Source organism: Ambystoma mexicanum, chromosome 1p (assembly GCF_040938575.1).
Source record: "Ambystoma mexicanum isolate Mex_15411 chromosome 1p, UKY_AmexF1_1, whole genome shotgun sequence".
Lineage (NCBI taxonomy): Eukaryota > Metazoa > Chordata > Amphibia > Caudata > Ambystomatidae > Ambystoma > Ambystoma mexicanum.
Window position 1 is genome coordinate 1077152438 of NC_090921.1, and position 15657 is coordinate 1077168094.

At 46.0% G+C, this 15657-nt stretch overlaps 1 protein-coding gene across 2 annotated transcripts in view; it reads right to left on the reverse strand.

Moving 5' to 3' along the window:
• Positions 1-8780: 8780 nt before the first annotated feature.
• Positions 8781-15657, reverse strand: part of PRCC (proline rich mitotic checkpoint control factor) — a 433632-nt gene continuing 426755 nt past the window's right edge. For both annotated transcript variants that reach the window (XM_069604586.1, XM_069604588.1), the window contains exon 7: positions 8781-9615. In XM_069604586.1, coding sequence (XP_069460687.1) covers positions 9529-9615 — 87 coding nt within the window. In that variant the 3' untranslated portion in view covers positions 8781-9528. The remainder of the gene's footprint in view (positions 9616-15657) is intronic.

Here is a 15657-nt window from a genome sequence, read left to right on the forward strand (position 1 = left end):
GCATATTTGACAGTTATCAAATACAAAATAGCATGTTGTGTCTGCATGCTATAATGAAAACATTTTGGCCACAGAGTGGCAAGTAGTTTTCTAAGGACAGGTAGCTTTCTCTAACATTTTTCTCTTGGACAGCTAGATTTAAAAAACTAGTCCACACCCCTGAATAACATGCTGTTATTCCAATACTTGACTATTTATTAAAAGTGGAAGGCAAAGTGATACGTAAAACACCTCTATTTGTTTACTGTTGGTTTACAGTATAAGGGGGGGTGCAGAGAACCAAATAGGTTCTACCTCATGAGAGAAGAAAGTAGTAAACTATTGTTGTGGCCGAAATTTAATATGGTCTTCTGTTTACGTACTTGATCTTTCTCTCGCTCACGCTAGCTCAGCCAGCCGCGGCTGCCATGTTAATCCCTGCCTCACTGCATTGTCCTGCGTCATTGGGTATGTCTTAACGTGAAGGTGATTCTAGTTACAGCACTCGATGCAGCTTGCTTCTGCTTTACTGACTGACCTAGTTCCTTTTAGGCACAAGCAAGTGAGTTTTAGTTCATGACCTCGCTTCTGCAGGTAGAGTTAGCACCCTTAGGTGGACAGGCCACTGCCTGAGCTGTGAGAGAGAAAACCGTGGAGTTGCTAAGAAACGTATCCAATGATCTCTACTGCTTGCTGCAAGAATTATTTGCCAGGATGTGATAAGCTAATCAATCTCGGGGAACCGCGTAATTCTCACTGAAACATAGTATACTGCTGCCACAGTACAATACATGGACCACCCCCTTCCATAGAAAACCCCTGTGGCGCCTTACTGTATGAACACAGCGTCACGGGAAGGGGGTTGCTGTATTGAAAACAGTTGAATCATTGGTTTCATGTCCTGTCTTGTGAATAATTTGTATGCTGCTTTGCTGACTGCCATTAGAAGGCGTTCGCCTATCTACCCAAAGAGTATGCGGTTGATTTGCCACAACACTATGGTATCTACAAATTAGAAGCAAGCGAAACACCAGATGAAAATTAAGAGATGAAGTACAAGTATTCATTAGGGTGGTATAAATAACTGAATTCCTCATGAAGCACATTAACATTGTTTTTTTTTTAATAACTATTGAATTTAAACAGCACAAAAATAACATAAAAATAAACCGGCATTCATTAGAAAGGCAAGGCAATATCGACAGCGGCCATGGCAATGCTGGGCCGAGGGCCATGAGACGGTTTTGAGACAAATAAATGCTGGCAGTACTGGTTGCGTAATGGGGAGGGGTGGGTTTCATTGAGAGTCGAGCCATTTACCCCTTACCTTTTCAAATTTACGGGGGCAGCCCCGCGCGTTATAGATTCGCCGCTCCGAAGTTCCACAACTGTTTAGTTCGTTACTCCAGCGGTTCGGGTGCAGTGGGTCTGCAGAACCCCAGTTGGCAGCGATGAGCGTTTTGCCCGACCCCAGCGCGACAGCCAAAAACAATTTTTCATACTTTGTCAGGCCCACTTCTCCCCAGATGTCCAGAAGTGTCATTTTAGGATCTCTAGGGATTGGTGACACCAGGACCGTAGAGATTGCGTCAATGCAATCCCCCAGAAGACCTGCAGCACCCGACAGTCCCAGATCATATGGTAGGTGGCCGGTTCACTCTTGCATCTGATGCATGTCCCATCTTCGGTTCCCCCCCACCTGGCCATAGCAGTGCGAGAGAAGTGAGAGTGGTGGAGGATTCTAAGTTGTATTAGTCCAAGTTTTGCTTCTATCCAGATTTCTCTGGGGGACATTAATGCGTCTATCCAGTCTTCTGGTTCAAGTTCACCCAAATCTCTCTCCCACCTTTCCTTGAGCCTAACGAGTTGTGTGGCCCCGAAACAGTTGAGGGCCTGATGGAGGGTAGACGTGACCCTAGAGGGGATTCGTTGCGGGAGGACATTGGTCTCAATGGGAGAGCAGGGGGGTATAGTTGTTATGTCTGGGAACTGGGTGCGAATGGCGTGGGCCAAATGCACATGTCAAAACTGATCCATAGGTGTCAAGCCAAATTGCTCTTGCATAGCCTGAAAGCTTAGGAGGCGACTCCCTTGGATCACGTGCGCTAGTGTGTTTATCTCTTTTGCCCTCCAGTGTTCAAAAGAGCACATTTTCATTATTTCCGGGAGGTATGCATTATGCCATATGGGTTGGGATATTGTAGGCTTTCCTTTCCAGCCAACCAGTTTGTGTGCGTCTCGCCAGGCGCGACGGATATGTGTTATTTTTGGCAGTGTGGGGAGCCGATTGCTGGCGGCATACAGGACCTGTAGTGGGGGGACTGGGGACATGGTCTCCCTTTCAATGCGGATCTGTGGCAGTGTGGGTTCTGCGTGTAACCAATCATTCACCACGCCTACCTCCGCCGCTAGGTAATACCGATCTCTGGAGCGTGTTAAGGGCAATTCTGGGTGGCGTCCCTCCCCACAGCAGTGTGCGGAGGTTCCTATCAATGAGTGCGAAGGTTTCCTGGGGGATAGTGAGCGGGGCATTTTGGAGAACATGAAGGAGTCTGGGGAGGGTCATCATCTTGAACAGCGCAGCCCTGCCCATTAGCGATAGGGATAGTGATTGCCAGTGGGAGACATCTCTATTAAATCGTGAGGTACTCGGGTTGCTGAGGTATATAAGGAGGTCATCCGCGTAGAGCGAAAGTCGGTCCTCCCCTCCCCCAGGCCAGGCGAATCTGGACCAGTTTTGGTTTGATCTGAGCTCTATTGCTAGTGGTTCGATGGCGAGAAGGAAGAGAAGTGGGGAAAGGGGGCACCCCTGTCTAGTACCTCGGCCCAGAGGGAATGGTTTAGAGGACCTGCCGTTCACCCTCGCAGTGTCCTCCGGGAGTGCATAGAGGAGTTTGACCCATGATATGAATGTTTGCCCCAGGTTCATTCTGGCCATGATGGCCCATAAGGCGTCCAATCCCACAGAGTCAAATGCCTTTTCAAAATCCACCGTCAGGAGGACCAGTGGTGCTGGTATTTCGGCGGCTCTGCTCAGAGCAAGTTGAATTCTTCGTAAGTTCATGCAAGTGGGTTTGTTAGGCATAAATCCACATTGACCTGGGTGGACGAGTGTCTCAATCACCTTTAGTAGTCTATTAGCAAGTGCTCTGGCGAGAACCTTGGCCTCTCCGTTGATCAGTGAAATGGGACGGTAGGAGGCACATTCCTCCGGGGGTTTTCCGGTTTTATGTACAACGACTATGCATGCCTTCCTGAGGTCCTGTGGAAGTGCTCTTTGTTCCTTACTACGTAAGAACATGCGGTGCATATGAGTCGATAGTGCGCCGCCTATGGACTTCCAGGTCTCTGTTGGGAAGCCATTGGGGCCTGGGGTTTTCCTGGGGTGGAGCTGTGCGAGCACCTCTTGTATTTCATTCTCCGTAATTTCAGTGTTCAGGAGGTCTGTTTGCTGTTGTGAGAGTTTCGGGATCTCAATCCGGTCAAGATAGAGCGAAGACTCGAGTGTGGGGCGTCAGATGGGCGGGGTGTAGAGCTTCTTATAGTAGGCAGCAAATGTTTCGACTATATCAGAGTCTTCCGTCAGCAACACTCCCTCCGGAGATATGATAGCTTGCACCTGTCCTCGGCTCAGTTCACGTTTCTCCAACCAGGCCAGAGTTTTGTTAGCTTTATCACCTCGTTCGTAAATTTTACTCCGGACCAGCTGATGCGCCATTCGTGCGTTGTCCAGGGCTATATTGCTGAGGGCTTCCTGTGCCGTGATCAGGGCTTCCTTTGCTGCTTGAGTGTGATGTGCAAGGATTTGCCGTTCACATCCTAGTACTTGGGCCTCTGCCTCCCTGACCTTTTGGGCATGTCGTTTCCGGTGGGCGGATATCGCCGAGATAGCCTCCCCTCGGAGGACTGTTTTAAATGCCTCCCAAATCGGGATCGGGCCTTCCACTGAGCCTTCATTCACCTCGAAGTATTCTGCAGTCTTTTTCTCAAGTTCTTCCGCGATTTCAGGGAGCCGTAAGTGATGTGTTCAGACGCCAGTTGCTATCCGGACGTTGCCCGGCCTTCTTCATGGTTATAAGGAGCGGAGAGTGGTCCGCAATTCCTCTTGCAAGGAATTCAGCTGATAGGAGTCTATGGGTTGTGCTGCAGGGGATGAAGGCGTAATCAATTCTTGAGAATGTTTTATGTATGCTGGAGAAAAAGGAAAATCCGGCCTCATCGGCATGAAGTGAGTGCCATGTGTCTATTAGCCCCAGCGTTTCGGCAAACGCGGCGAGCGAGGTCGAGGCCTGTCAGGTTCCAGGTCTCCAAAAAGACCTATAGACAGTGACGTCCATCACTTCTTTAAAGTCTCCTCCTATCACCCATAGGCTGGCTTCTTCTTCCAGGAGCAATTTCCGCAGTTCAGCCAGCAATTCTTTCGTGAGCGTAGGGGGGGCATAGGTTGCGGCGAGGCCCCACTTCTCACCCCAGATGTCAGCGAATAGTATCAAATAGCGGCCTCAGGGATCAGTCATTACTTTTCTGACCTGTAGGGGAACTCGTTTATGGATGAGTATCATTGCACCCGTGGCGCCTTTTGTGAATCCAGCTTGGTAGGTGTGCAGGTAATTTGAACGTTTGAAGAAGTTGCAGTTCGTGCCAATCAGATGTGTTTCATTGAGGAGAACTATGTCTGGTGAATATCGGTTAAGATACTGAAGCAACAATCTACGTCTCATGCTGGATCCAAGGCCGATAACATTCCAGGACTATAAGGATAGCGCGTTGGTGCTTACTTTATCTGCGTGGGTCGCGTAGTGGGGCGTTTGGGAGGATCAATGGTGGTCACATATTTTCAAGGTGTGTGGAGGTATACACCAGAGGGAGACGTCCGGAGGTTGCCATGTGATTGTGTGATCGATAACTGGGTAGCTCAGGTATCATTGGCCCCGCCTGTGGACAGTGTTTTATTTCCATGCCAGTGTGTGCCGGTGTCATGCCTTCTCATCCTGTGATTCAGGTTACGTGTACCCCTAAAACTCCCCCCACTCTGTTCCCCCTCACCTCCCCAACTGGGATCACCTGTGGCCCAAACATTAAACTTGAAATGAGAGAACTTCTTCGGGATGACCCGGACTGGGGTGGTGCCTACACCGCTTGATGAGCGGCGGCCGCTAGGGTAGAGTTCCCGTGTCGTTGCACTGAAGGTCAGCACCCGTTTTGCAGAGGACTCATCTATTCTCTGTGGGGCTGTCGGTCAAATGCTGCGTGGTGTCCCCATCCGCACTTGTCAGGGATAGAGGGGGCGAGGGTCGCCCGGGCCGGGGTTTTTGCACCGGCGGGCCAGGTGATGTGCGGCTTGCTCTAGAGTTAGTGAGGACTCGTGTTTCAAGCCAATCCCATGTGTCCTTGGGGTTGAAGAACAGATGAGTGGTGCCCTCGTAGTGGACTTTAAGTAGTGCCGGGAAGAACAGGGCATATTTGACAGATAGCGACTGGAGTTGCTTCTTGACTGAATCGAACGACTGGTGAGCCTTCTGAACTTCCTTAGTGTAATCGGGGTAGAACCGGACCCTGTAGCCGTTGTATGCGATTGGGCTGGAAGCCCTCACCATCTGCAGGATCGCATTGCGGTCTCGATAGTTCAACAGGCATGCAATTATTGTTCTAGGCGGGGCACCAGGAGTAGGGCACCCTGTGTGCTCTTTCTATGGAGAAGAATTTGGATAATTTTTTGGGAGTGAAGACGTGAGCCAGCCAGTCTTCCAGGAAAAGTTCAGCACTGGGGCCTTCCTTCTTCTCCGGTATCCCAAGGATCCTGAGATTATTACGACGCGCCATTCCCTCGCTGTCCTCAAGGCGATATTCCAGCTGGGTGATTGTGGCGAGTTGTTGTTCCAGCCGGTGACACCCTCTGTTCTGCTTCACCGACCTTAGCCGACAGGTTGCGTAAATCCTGGCGAATGAGGGACACCTCTGTGGATAGGCCTCTCCATTTGAGCTCCAATGATTTTCTCGAGTCCCCAATCGCTTTCATGAGGTCTGTCAAAGAGATTGGAGGGTCGTGGGGCTCCTCGCTGGCACCTTCCTCTTCTGGAGTTTGAGTCCCTCGGCGGGGAGGGGCCCCCGTCATGTACAAGTCCATTTTACTTTGAAGAGTTTGCCTTTTAGACTTTTCTTTTCCCATGTTGCGGTTGGCGCGCCAGGAATGGCAGCAGGTCCGGGTATTCCTCGTTGTCAGACAGGGAGGGAGGGTGGGTGGGTGTTGCGGCCTGGAGGGACCTTGCGTGGGTCAGAATGTTATATCGCAGCAACACAGGGTATCTACGGTGCGTCTACGCAAAGGGTGGCGCCGAAGCCAGTAGAGCGTGTTCCCCTTGGATGTGGGCCCCCTCTTCCAGGGCTGCCAGGCACGTGGGTTGGTGCAGTGTGTGCAGGGGAGAGTTCGCCTTTGCTGCACTGGCCCCCCATAGGAGCTGTTCTGAGGGTTGTCTCCTGCCGGCGCACCCCCACCGCAGCCCGATTATGCGTAGGTCCTGCTGAGGGGTGGGGATATGATCTTCTCAACAAATGCGGGACCTTGCCATTGCACTGTTCACCAGCGTAGCACTAGCCAGTGCTTATTCCCACCACAAGAGTTCCGTTCACAGGCTTGTGGGCCCTGTCACCGGTCCGAGTGTATGAGGAGCAGTGGGGGGTAGTGGGGAAGACAGTGCAAGCCCCCCCACCCCACGGGCACTCCTACCTTGCTGTTTTTGGGTCCGTTGTCGATGTGTTGTCCACCAGCGGGGGAGCGCAGCACTCAGCCCTTCTTATCGTGCTGCGACTCGATCCCTGGCGATGCAGTCTCGCTGACGGGAGGGGGGGAATTGCCAGGGGAGGGCAGGCAGTGTGGGCCCGGGCCTGGGCCAAGCGGTCACAGTGGCTCTTAGGTCCGTGCGTAGGGTGCGGTGGTCCTCCGCCGCACATTAACATTGTTGACAAAGAAAAATTGAAACAGTTAGCTAAATTATAGCACATCATTTAAAAACAATTTTTTAAATGTCAGTGCAACTCGGCTCGATTCTCTCTTGAACAATCTTCTGTACTGCCCATTAGGAGAGAAACATGCTAGACATTCCCAACGATGTCGACACTTGGTTGAAATGGAAGTACTGGATCTTTCGCAAAACTCTTAAAACACAGCTCTTCTCTTATCCTGCAACCCCTCCCGCTCATCCCACAGACCTGTAAATATTATCAGGACTCTGGTCACCACCATGCATGTTACTATTTCGCTTCTATGCAACCAATTTATTGTTCTCATTACTGACGTAATCTGCTAACTGTATGACAAAGTATGCTTCCTTGACTTGTACCTGCAACAGCGCCTCTATGCCTTCGGGCTGTTTGTGCACTTTACAGATGAAATAAGTAGTGCAGAAAGATCATATGTAAATCTGTATGTTATGCAACTATGATTTACCACTCAGAACACGGGGCCAACAGAATATTCTGAATTTTGCACATAACCAGTTTAGGAGATGAGATTAATTCTGCAATCATTAAATAAATGCTTTGCCTTTATCGAGCCCGGAAACTAAATATGGTATGATTTCCATAATCTGCACAGTTTGCCATTTATGCATATCTTTTTGTAATAAATTTGTAAATAAAAAGTATATATGTATATTACAGACTGCATGAGTTAATACAACTAAAAGCATTTTAAATCATAGGGGACTATTGCAGGTGTGGCAAGCAATTCAGTATCATCCTGTGACATAACCATTTTCGAAGTGAAAACAGTGTCTGCATGTTCACTTTAGATTCAGCTAATATTGTGTATGTTTTTGTTTATAGAATTGTAGATTTGTAACCATCAATAGGAACGTATTCCACCAAAGGATTTCAAGTGACTTCTGAAACAATAGGGAAGCTTGAGTTGGTGATTATGTCGCTCGCATTCCGTAGGTGAAATGTAACCCATTGATTTGCGTCATTACACTTTTTTTTGTATACCCCACCCACATCAGTTTTGCAGCTCTTGTGTTGTCCCTACAGACTAATGCAAGTGATGGACAAGAGAGACATGAGTTGCCTAGACAACCCGGGCTAAAACAAAAACACATGTGACCTCCCAAATCAATAGATCATCTTCTTGTGTCCTCATCCTTCCCCTCCAACACATTACCCGAGACCACAGAGAAGCATAGAAAGCACCATATTTCCCTGTTCATACTTAACACCACTGTTCAGGACTTCTGTTCCACTCGTGTGATGTCAAAGCACAAAGATATAGCATTTAGAAACGTCTTTGTTCGCTCTAGGCTTCAGAGAAAAGTAGCAATTGATACTATTAAATACTGAAGCTCAGATCTGATTAGCTCTTAGAGGCTTCTACAAGCTCACCGCTTCTGTGTTCCTTTGAAATTCGTGCATGTGTTAGGTGCAACAGTAGCAGATTTTAAAATGGAAAATAAATTAAAAGTAGGTAATTTAGGCAGGCTTGTTATCTCCAGATTGGTTTTGCTAAGGGAAGTTAATCGTTTTTGGCATAGCATTCGTCCCAGGAGCTAGAGATAAACCCCAGACAGTGCATTGCCACAATTATGCCCTTATGAAGTTTTCATAGAAAGACTGGCAACATTAACATAGCAGTGGAAAAACATCAGTGCCTGTCAGTTCTCTGACTGCATACCCAAAATAGTTAGGAAAACAAAATTATTGCTTGAGATTAACATTCAGGCCTGCACCTATAAAAGGGAATACAGTGAATTTAAATGTACCTTCATGAGAAACAACATTACATGCTTCCCCCCTGCAAATACAGAGACGGGTTAGATTTCGTTTTTTATTACAACTTTTCTGAATGGACAATGCTAGCCTTATAGAAAATAAGAGGTTCCCTGTGGTAATCAAGAAAACAGCTACAGATTACACCCGGAGTATTAAGAGCTAATTAAAAAAACATTAGGAAATCTCGACCTGTAAGGACGCATTACGTGTCTCCGAAATCAGGAGTTGAAATTAGTTTTTTATTTAAAAAAAGGATAAATACTTTTGATTTCAGGTATTGCAGAGAGCAAATGAGCATGAAAATAGCACCTGCTAACACAACGTTCAAGGAAAGCGGTGACATAACTGCGGTTTTCTTTCAACACATTTTAAAGTCTACGCCTAAAAATGGGAACCATATAACAAAAGCAAAATAAAACCAGCATCCTAGTAGTCCATTTATCAAGAGGCCGAAGACATCCGTGTGCTCGTCCTTGATGCTTTCAGACAGGTCCCATATCAAATTTATCCTAGAACTTCCAGTTCATAAATCAGTCTCTATTTACACAAAAGTGTTTCTCAGTGCCTCTCAATTTTCCACAATTAGGACTTGCATCATGGTCGGAGCTGTGGATCAAACAAACTGTTAGCCACAAACAGCTTTCAAAGAAAGAGGATTGTGCCCGCACACACCACACATCCATGTTGGAAAACACTGTCTGATTAAGCGCCTCGAGGTGGAATAGCTGAATCCAGGGAGCAGGTTTGGGTCGTTAATACCAAATCCAACCTGGAAGCAAAACAGACACCCTAAAATCCATACTTGGCTTGGGTCTGGCGCCTGCTAAGTTTGTTTTCCGACCAGGCATTTTTCAGCTCCAATTCTCGCTCTTTCGCCTAGGACAAGAAAAAATAAAAGTTACATTTAAAATCTGTGCATAAGAAAAGAAAATGTATCCTGTGCACTAGCAAGAGTATCCTACTCGAAAGCTTTGTAGTAATTCCCTGCCCGTATTCTGGATACCAGAATACCAACAAATTCAAACAAAAAAAAAGCGCATTTGAAAGTCTTCTGGAAAAAGGACTCAATGTGTAGGTTTATGAACGAATTTATGAATGGCGTCCCACAATGCATGTAACCGCATAATATATCCGTTTGTATTCTGCGGTTCAGATATAGATTTCTTATTCTCTCAGGAAGGATAGAAAGGGATGGTCATCCCGACGCTGGGGCGGACATGCCTTGCGGGGCGACTACTTTTTAAAAGGTGAGTAACTTTCCCTTTCCCAGATTCATAAGATTTAGAAGTCGTCATGTTGCCTTGCAAATGTATGCCATATATTATGCGCATCGAGTTTAAGGGGGCCGTGGTAGCACTGGTCTTCATGTAGAGAGGACCCTAGGAAACCGGAATAGAGCTCTTTTGGGCTGTACAATATCCTGGTGGGGTTGCAGTAGACTATGCTATCAGAAGGCGGTTTAAAAATTGCAGCACTTTTTTCAAGCAGGAAACCGAAGTAATGAGAAAAAAAAAACCTTGTTCTAGTTTTTCTGATTAAGGCAGTTTATCCAACCCTACATACTAGACACTAGAAAAGTGATCTTCCACAGTGAAAATGTCATCTCACACGCATACTTAGGCTTAAAGGGATTCAATTAAATTCCCACATATGTGTTTATGTACATTAAGGAAGTTTGATTTGCAGCATTACAAAACTAAGGCAAAATGAAACTATAAATAAATATTTCTACAATGGAAACTCTAAACTGTGGTGGACGATAAATGGACTCACAGAGAAAAATACTTGCAACCAGCCCTGGCAAGGTGCAAAATGAAAGTCGCTTATTGTAGTAACTCCTGTACTTCAAGCCTTCACTGATACGCTTGATGTCCAGATACAGTTTTGCACCAAAGTAGGGTTACAAGTGAAGGAACCTGACAGTGGAGTGTGTTTCCCAATTCCAATTATAACCACAGCCTGGCCTACATATCACTGTTTAGCTGAGCCACTTCTCTGTTCACGAGGGAATAACAGAGCAAGAGCTACTGCCTGGATTATCTTCCTCAATCCTACTCGCAAAAGGACTGTCAAGCGTAGGTTACAATGGAGAGATTTTAGCACGATGTCCAGGAAACAATGAAACCATAACTGTTTTCCAACATGGTCTGCCCAAACTAGGAGCATACACTTAACACCCGACACCATGCTAGGTCCCTACGAGCAGTCAAAAGCCTAATTTAACGCACATAAAAATAGAAAAACAACATAACCAGCACTTTCTGTGCCCGTTTGCTTGTCTAGGAATAACGAGACATGAGACATGTAGCCACTCCTGTTTGCACAGAGAACACCCGCACCTCCAAACACTGCCACCACCAACCTTAATATTGTACAAATTTAGAAGGGGTCTTTGCAATATGTTGCCCCAATCATCTATCAATAAAGAACTATTAGGACTACAAGTACCATTTTCTTCTCCATCATTGGATTTTTGTTATTAATCAGAAAATCCATGCTTGCGGCAGCAAGCCACACCCCAAAGAGGAAGTGGCCATGTCATTCTGGCGAATCAGATTCCAGCAGCCTTAAACTGCAAGCCCCATCTATTTATTTAGTATGTATTTATTTATGACACTACTTAGTTCCAAAGAAACGTTTACAATTCAATCTTAAATAAACAATCACATTTTGAGTAACAAATCACATCACAAACATCTTTGCATTCATTATTTTACATTTTTAAGAACAGCAATACACATTTAATATTAAACGTTACTCTATTAAAATGTAGTCAAATCTATTTTACAAAAATAGAAAAATACAAGTGTCAGGGATATTACAAATTTCCACCCAAATATTTCCGCATATTCTGCCATACTCTAAAATGTGCTATGTGCGCTGCAGTAGATTCTGTATCGAGGAAGTAAACCCAAAATTCTGGCGATTTAATTGAGGCGTAGTTATGCAACATTTTACATAAGATGGTCATGTATACAGGGCCAAAACGCGGATATTCAGCAAAGAGATGTTTAATGGTTTCTTTGCTAGTCTGTACTTGGCAAATTCTGCAAAAGCATACATCTGGGTGTAACTTCCATTTTGTCCCACAGGTAGCCCGTAAAGGTTATTGGTTTGAATGTGGCTGCAAACGGAAATGACACACTAGATCTGGACATTTCACTAGGTAGGATTGGGGTTTCATATAACTATGTACCACCTGCGCCACGTGGGGGGGGGGGGGGATTACGTAGCTTCATCAGGTGTTCATAATTCTCCCCCACTACCATCTAGACAGCCTCCTCTGTAATGCCCCCCACCCCCTTAGAGTAGAATAATTATTACATTGTTTGAAATCAGGGAACCAGTTTAACACATCACACAGATCTCTCATCAGCATGGTGAAAGGGTCTCGAGTTTTACCTGCGGTATTCAGGTTGAAGAAAGCTCCTAAATTCCCCAAAATGGGACACAAAAGAGATGTTTTGGCTTTCAAGAAGAGCTCTCCTCTGCGCTTCAGTAGCACGGCCTTCAAGGAAAGCAAACCTAGCTCAAGGCGGATATACTCAATCAGGGTTCAGCGCAGTAGGCCAGAAATAGTGTGCCAGAAAAAACCCTCCATAGTATTCAGCCATTTCACATCCTTTAGGCCCAGCGCCTCCAGACCATACAATACTGACGGACACAAGCACTGATGGAAAAAGATAAGTATACCCCCTAGAGAAAAACCAGCATATTGATATGCACATTTTCATACTAGCAGCGTAATTTGGTTTGCCCTTCTTATAAGCGGCAAGCCCTATTAGAGGGCAATTAGTGAAAGGAGTAATAAAGACATTTAGAGCTCTCTTGGCTCAATTAAACATGTTATGCAGGAACCCTGACCTACCTGGTAGCCAATACAGTCTAAAACAATAATGCCTAATAAATGTGTGAACCCATTTCCATGTAGCCCATCTGAAATAAGGAAAAATAGCGGTTTATTCACAGAGCAAATATTGCTGCCTTGGACTACAACTCCCATCAGCCATAGGCAGCAAAATCCATGTTTAGGGATCATGGAGGTTGTAGTTGAAAACATCTGGAGAGCCACAGGTTGCAGACCCCTGCTGTAGAGTAATGCCAGACTGCCTTCTGTAAACGAGATTTGTAATGCTTTCTTCTAATCAAGCACCACAATTCCTCATTTTCTGCTCCTCATCCCCAAAAGTAAAAAACAGTGTGGTCCCCGACAGCGTTGAGCTGTGCATCTTCTCTTCTGGGTGTCCCACATGAATGATTTTCATCTTGAAGACAACTTGTTAAGTGATAGGCTGTGGCAACAGCTTTTTGATGAAAGGTCTGCTGAAGTCCAGTTGACTTGATTGGACACTATTCTGCACCCTCACTCCAACATCGCACCCACGTTTTTTTCCTCCTGGGCATATACACAGCTATGCCGGACCCTAAATCCTAGAGGGACCTAACCAAAGAATAAAACGAGGCTCAACACTAAAAGCTCTCTGACCTGTGTAACCAGAGATGCTTATTTGCTTACATGCATGATGCAGGTTTCCCTTAAGGAGGCACGCAAGGTGGGAAAAGTGTTGCCACTTGCAAGACCCTCGGAATGGATAGTTGGCTCAAGGCGGTCTGGGATAGTGGACTTCAACACTTGTCAGTTATTTTTGCCTTCACAGTGAGAGCCTTCAAGGCCTTCCACCATAGCTGGGTTCCCGCATTAGTGTGAATTTGATCGAAATTGTTGTAGGCCACCCTGGCCTCTGTGTTTAAGGTGGTCAAGCATCATTTTCCACTACATTTCCCCAACACCCACTGCGGACAAAATACTACGTCAATTGTGCTTAACATTTCATTAAGCTCACCCTATTGTACTAGCTTAATGTGCTTTAAACTGCACAATATATCATTTGAGGGAAGCACCATGGAAGAACCCCAGATTCATGGTGGAAAGTAGTTTTAAATTGCCATTTAGTTATGACCAATGTTACTTCCCCCTTGAGCTTTAAAAACCTTCCGTGGGAAAACATCACCAACCGTCAGCTTGAAATGTTATGTCAGGTTATGTTGATTTATACCACACACTGCTGCCATTTCCATGGTCGCCAGAGGCTCTTCTGGATCTGAAATGGAAGGGGGTTGGGATTGGTTAGGGGAGAAGAGGGAAAGACAAGGTGTTATGCTTAGTCATTGCTTTGAGTAGAACCAGGAGTAACTGGTGACTGTGCTTACTGGGTGGGGTTTGAGTTGTATATCAGAGGTCTAGTATTTCTGGATGGTATGTCTGGTGTTTGACTTTTTTGAACCAGTCATTGTGCTTTGCATGGTGGTTTGAGAGATGTGGTTCTGGCTATTTCTGTTTGCGTGGTTGGTCAGCACGTGGTGAGTGAGTGCGATTGAGAAGGAGCTAGTTAGTGGGTATTGTAAGGAAGGCATGATATCAAACAGTAAGACAGACAACTGATCACAGTTCAAGGGTGTTTATTGAACTTCAATTGGGTTTGAAAAAAATGCCCATCTAAACCTAATTCTAAAGATGCGAGCAAACTACGACCATCAAATAATAGCAGTCCTAGTCTGTCAAAATAAAAGGGCCTATACTAATAAACCTATTGCCAATCCTTACTTCTAAATACAAATAGTGTGGGAAACAATGTTATGCAAAAGAAAAGTGTCGAAGAAATGATTTATCAGGATATTCAAGCCGTTGGGTTCCCTTACCCACGTTTTCAGCACAGGATAAGGCAGCACACTCGAGCTTAGCCCACTCTCTGGCTTCTCTAGCACGATGATGCAGTTCAAAACCTCAACATCAGGGCCTTCTGTACCAAAGTCTCTTTGCCATTCAAAGTCTCTTATTTCAGAGGGCCTGATGCAACACGACAAACATTAAAGTTCCTTTCTACTTAGGATTTCACATATACAACTTCTCGGGTGATTTACTGTTAACTCTGGGTCCCCCTCTGTCGGGCTCAGTCCCACTTCAGCACAAAAACTTCAATTCAGTCTCCCTCTGCTGGGTTCGGACCAAACTTATCTACTTTTTCAAACTTTCTCTACTTCATCAAAATCGAAGACTTGCGACTGCGCGCAGGATTTTGCATGACTCGTTGCAGGACCACTTCGATTCACAATTACTTGTTCTCTTCTTGATATAACCTTTTTCTCACTTTTGCCACTTTTCAGCTAGATACCTTACAGAGACCTATGATTCAGCACCCACGCAGTGCCGGACCACTCCGTCAAAGGAACAAGTTACTTACCTGTAGCTGTTGTTCTCAAGCATGGGTCTGGCATGGATTCACATGCTCATGAATATTCCCCGTCAGGCCGGGAATCCTCGGTAAAGAAAAAAATCAGTTTCGTTTCTGATCTGTCTTTCTTAGTAGTAACCAATCACTGATCTCTGGGTCATACTGCCCCCAGCCAATGACCGCCCTCTCCATAAGCCCCTCCCCTGGCAGCCATCCTCATATTTGGTAGCACGTAAAGTGGCAGTATGACCAAGTGAAGAGCCGCAGAGGGGAAGGAGGGAGGGTTCGCATGTGAATCCATGCCAGATCCATGCTGGAGAACAACAGTTACAGGTAAGTAACTTGTTCCTTCTCCAGCATGGGGTCTGGCATGGATTCACATGCTCATGAATATAAGAATACATAGCAGTATACACATGCACAACCACGGGAGGTGGCAACAGGCTCAACATTAAGCAATACAACAACTCAATATTAAGCATCTCTTACCTCCTCACCAGGATCACCTTAAGCGAACAGGTTGCCCAGCACTGCTTGGCCGACCCTGGACTCCTCCCTGGAGTCCGATCGACGCAGTAGAATCTTGTGAAGGTGTGCGCCGACCTCCACGTAGCAGCCCTGCAGATGTCCAGCAGGGGCACACCAGACAGGAACGCTGTGGTAGCAGCTATCGCTCTGGTCGAAT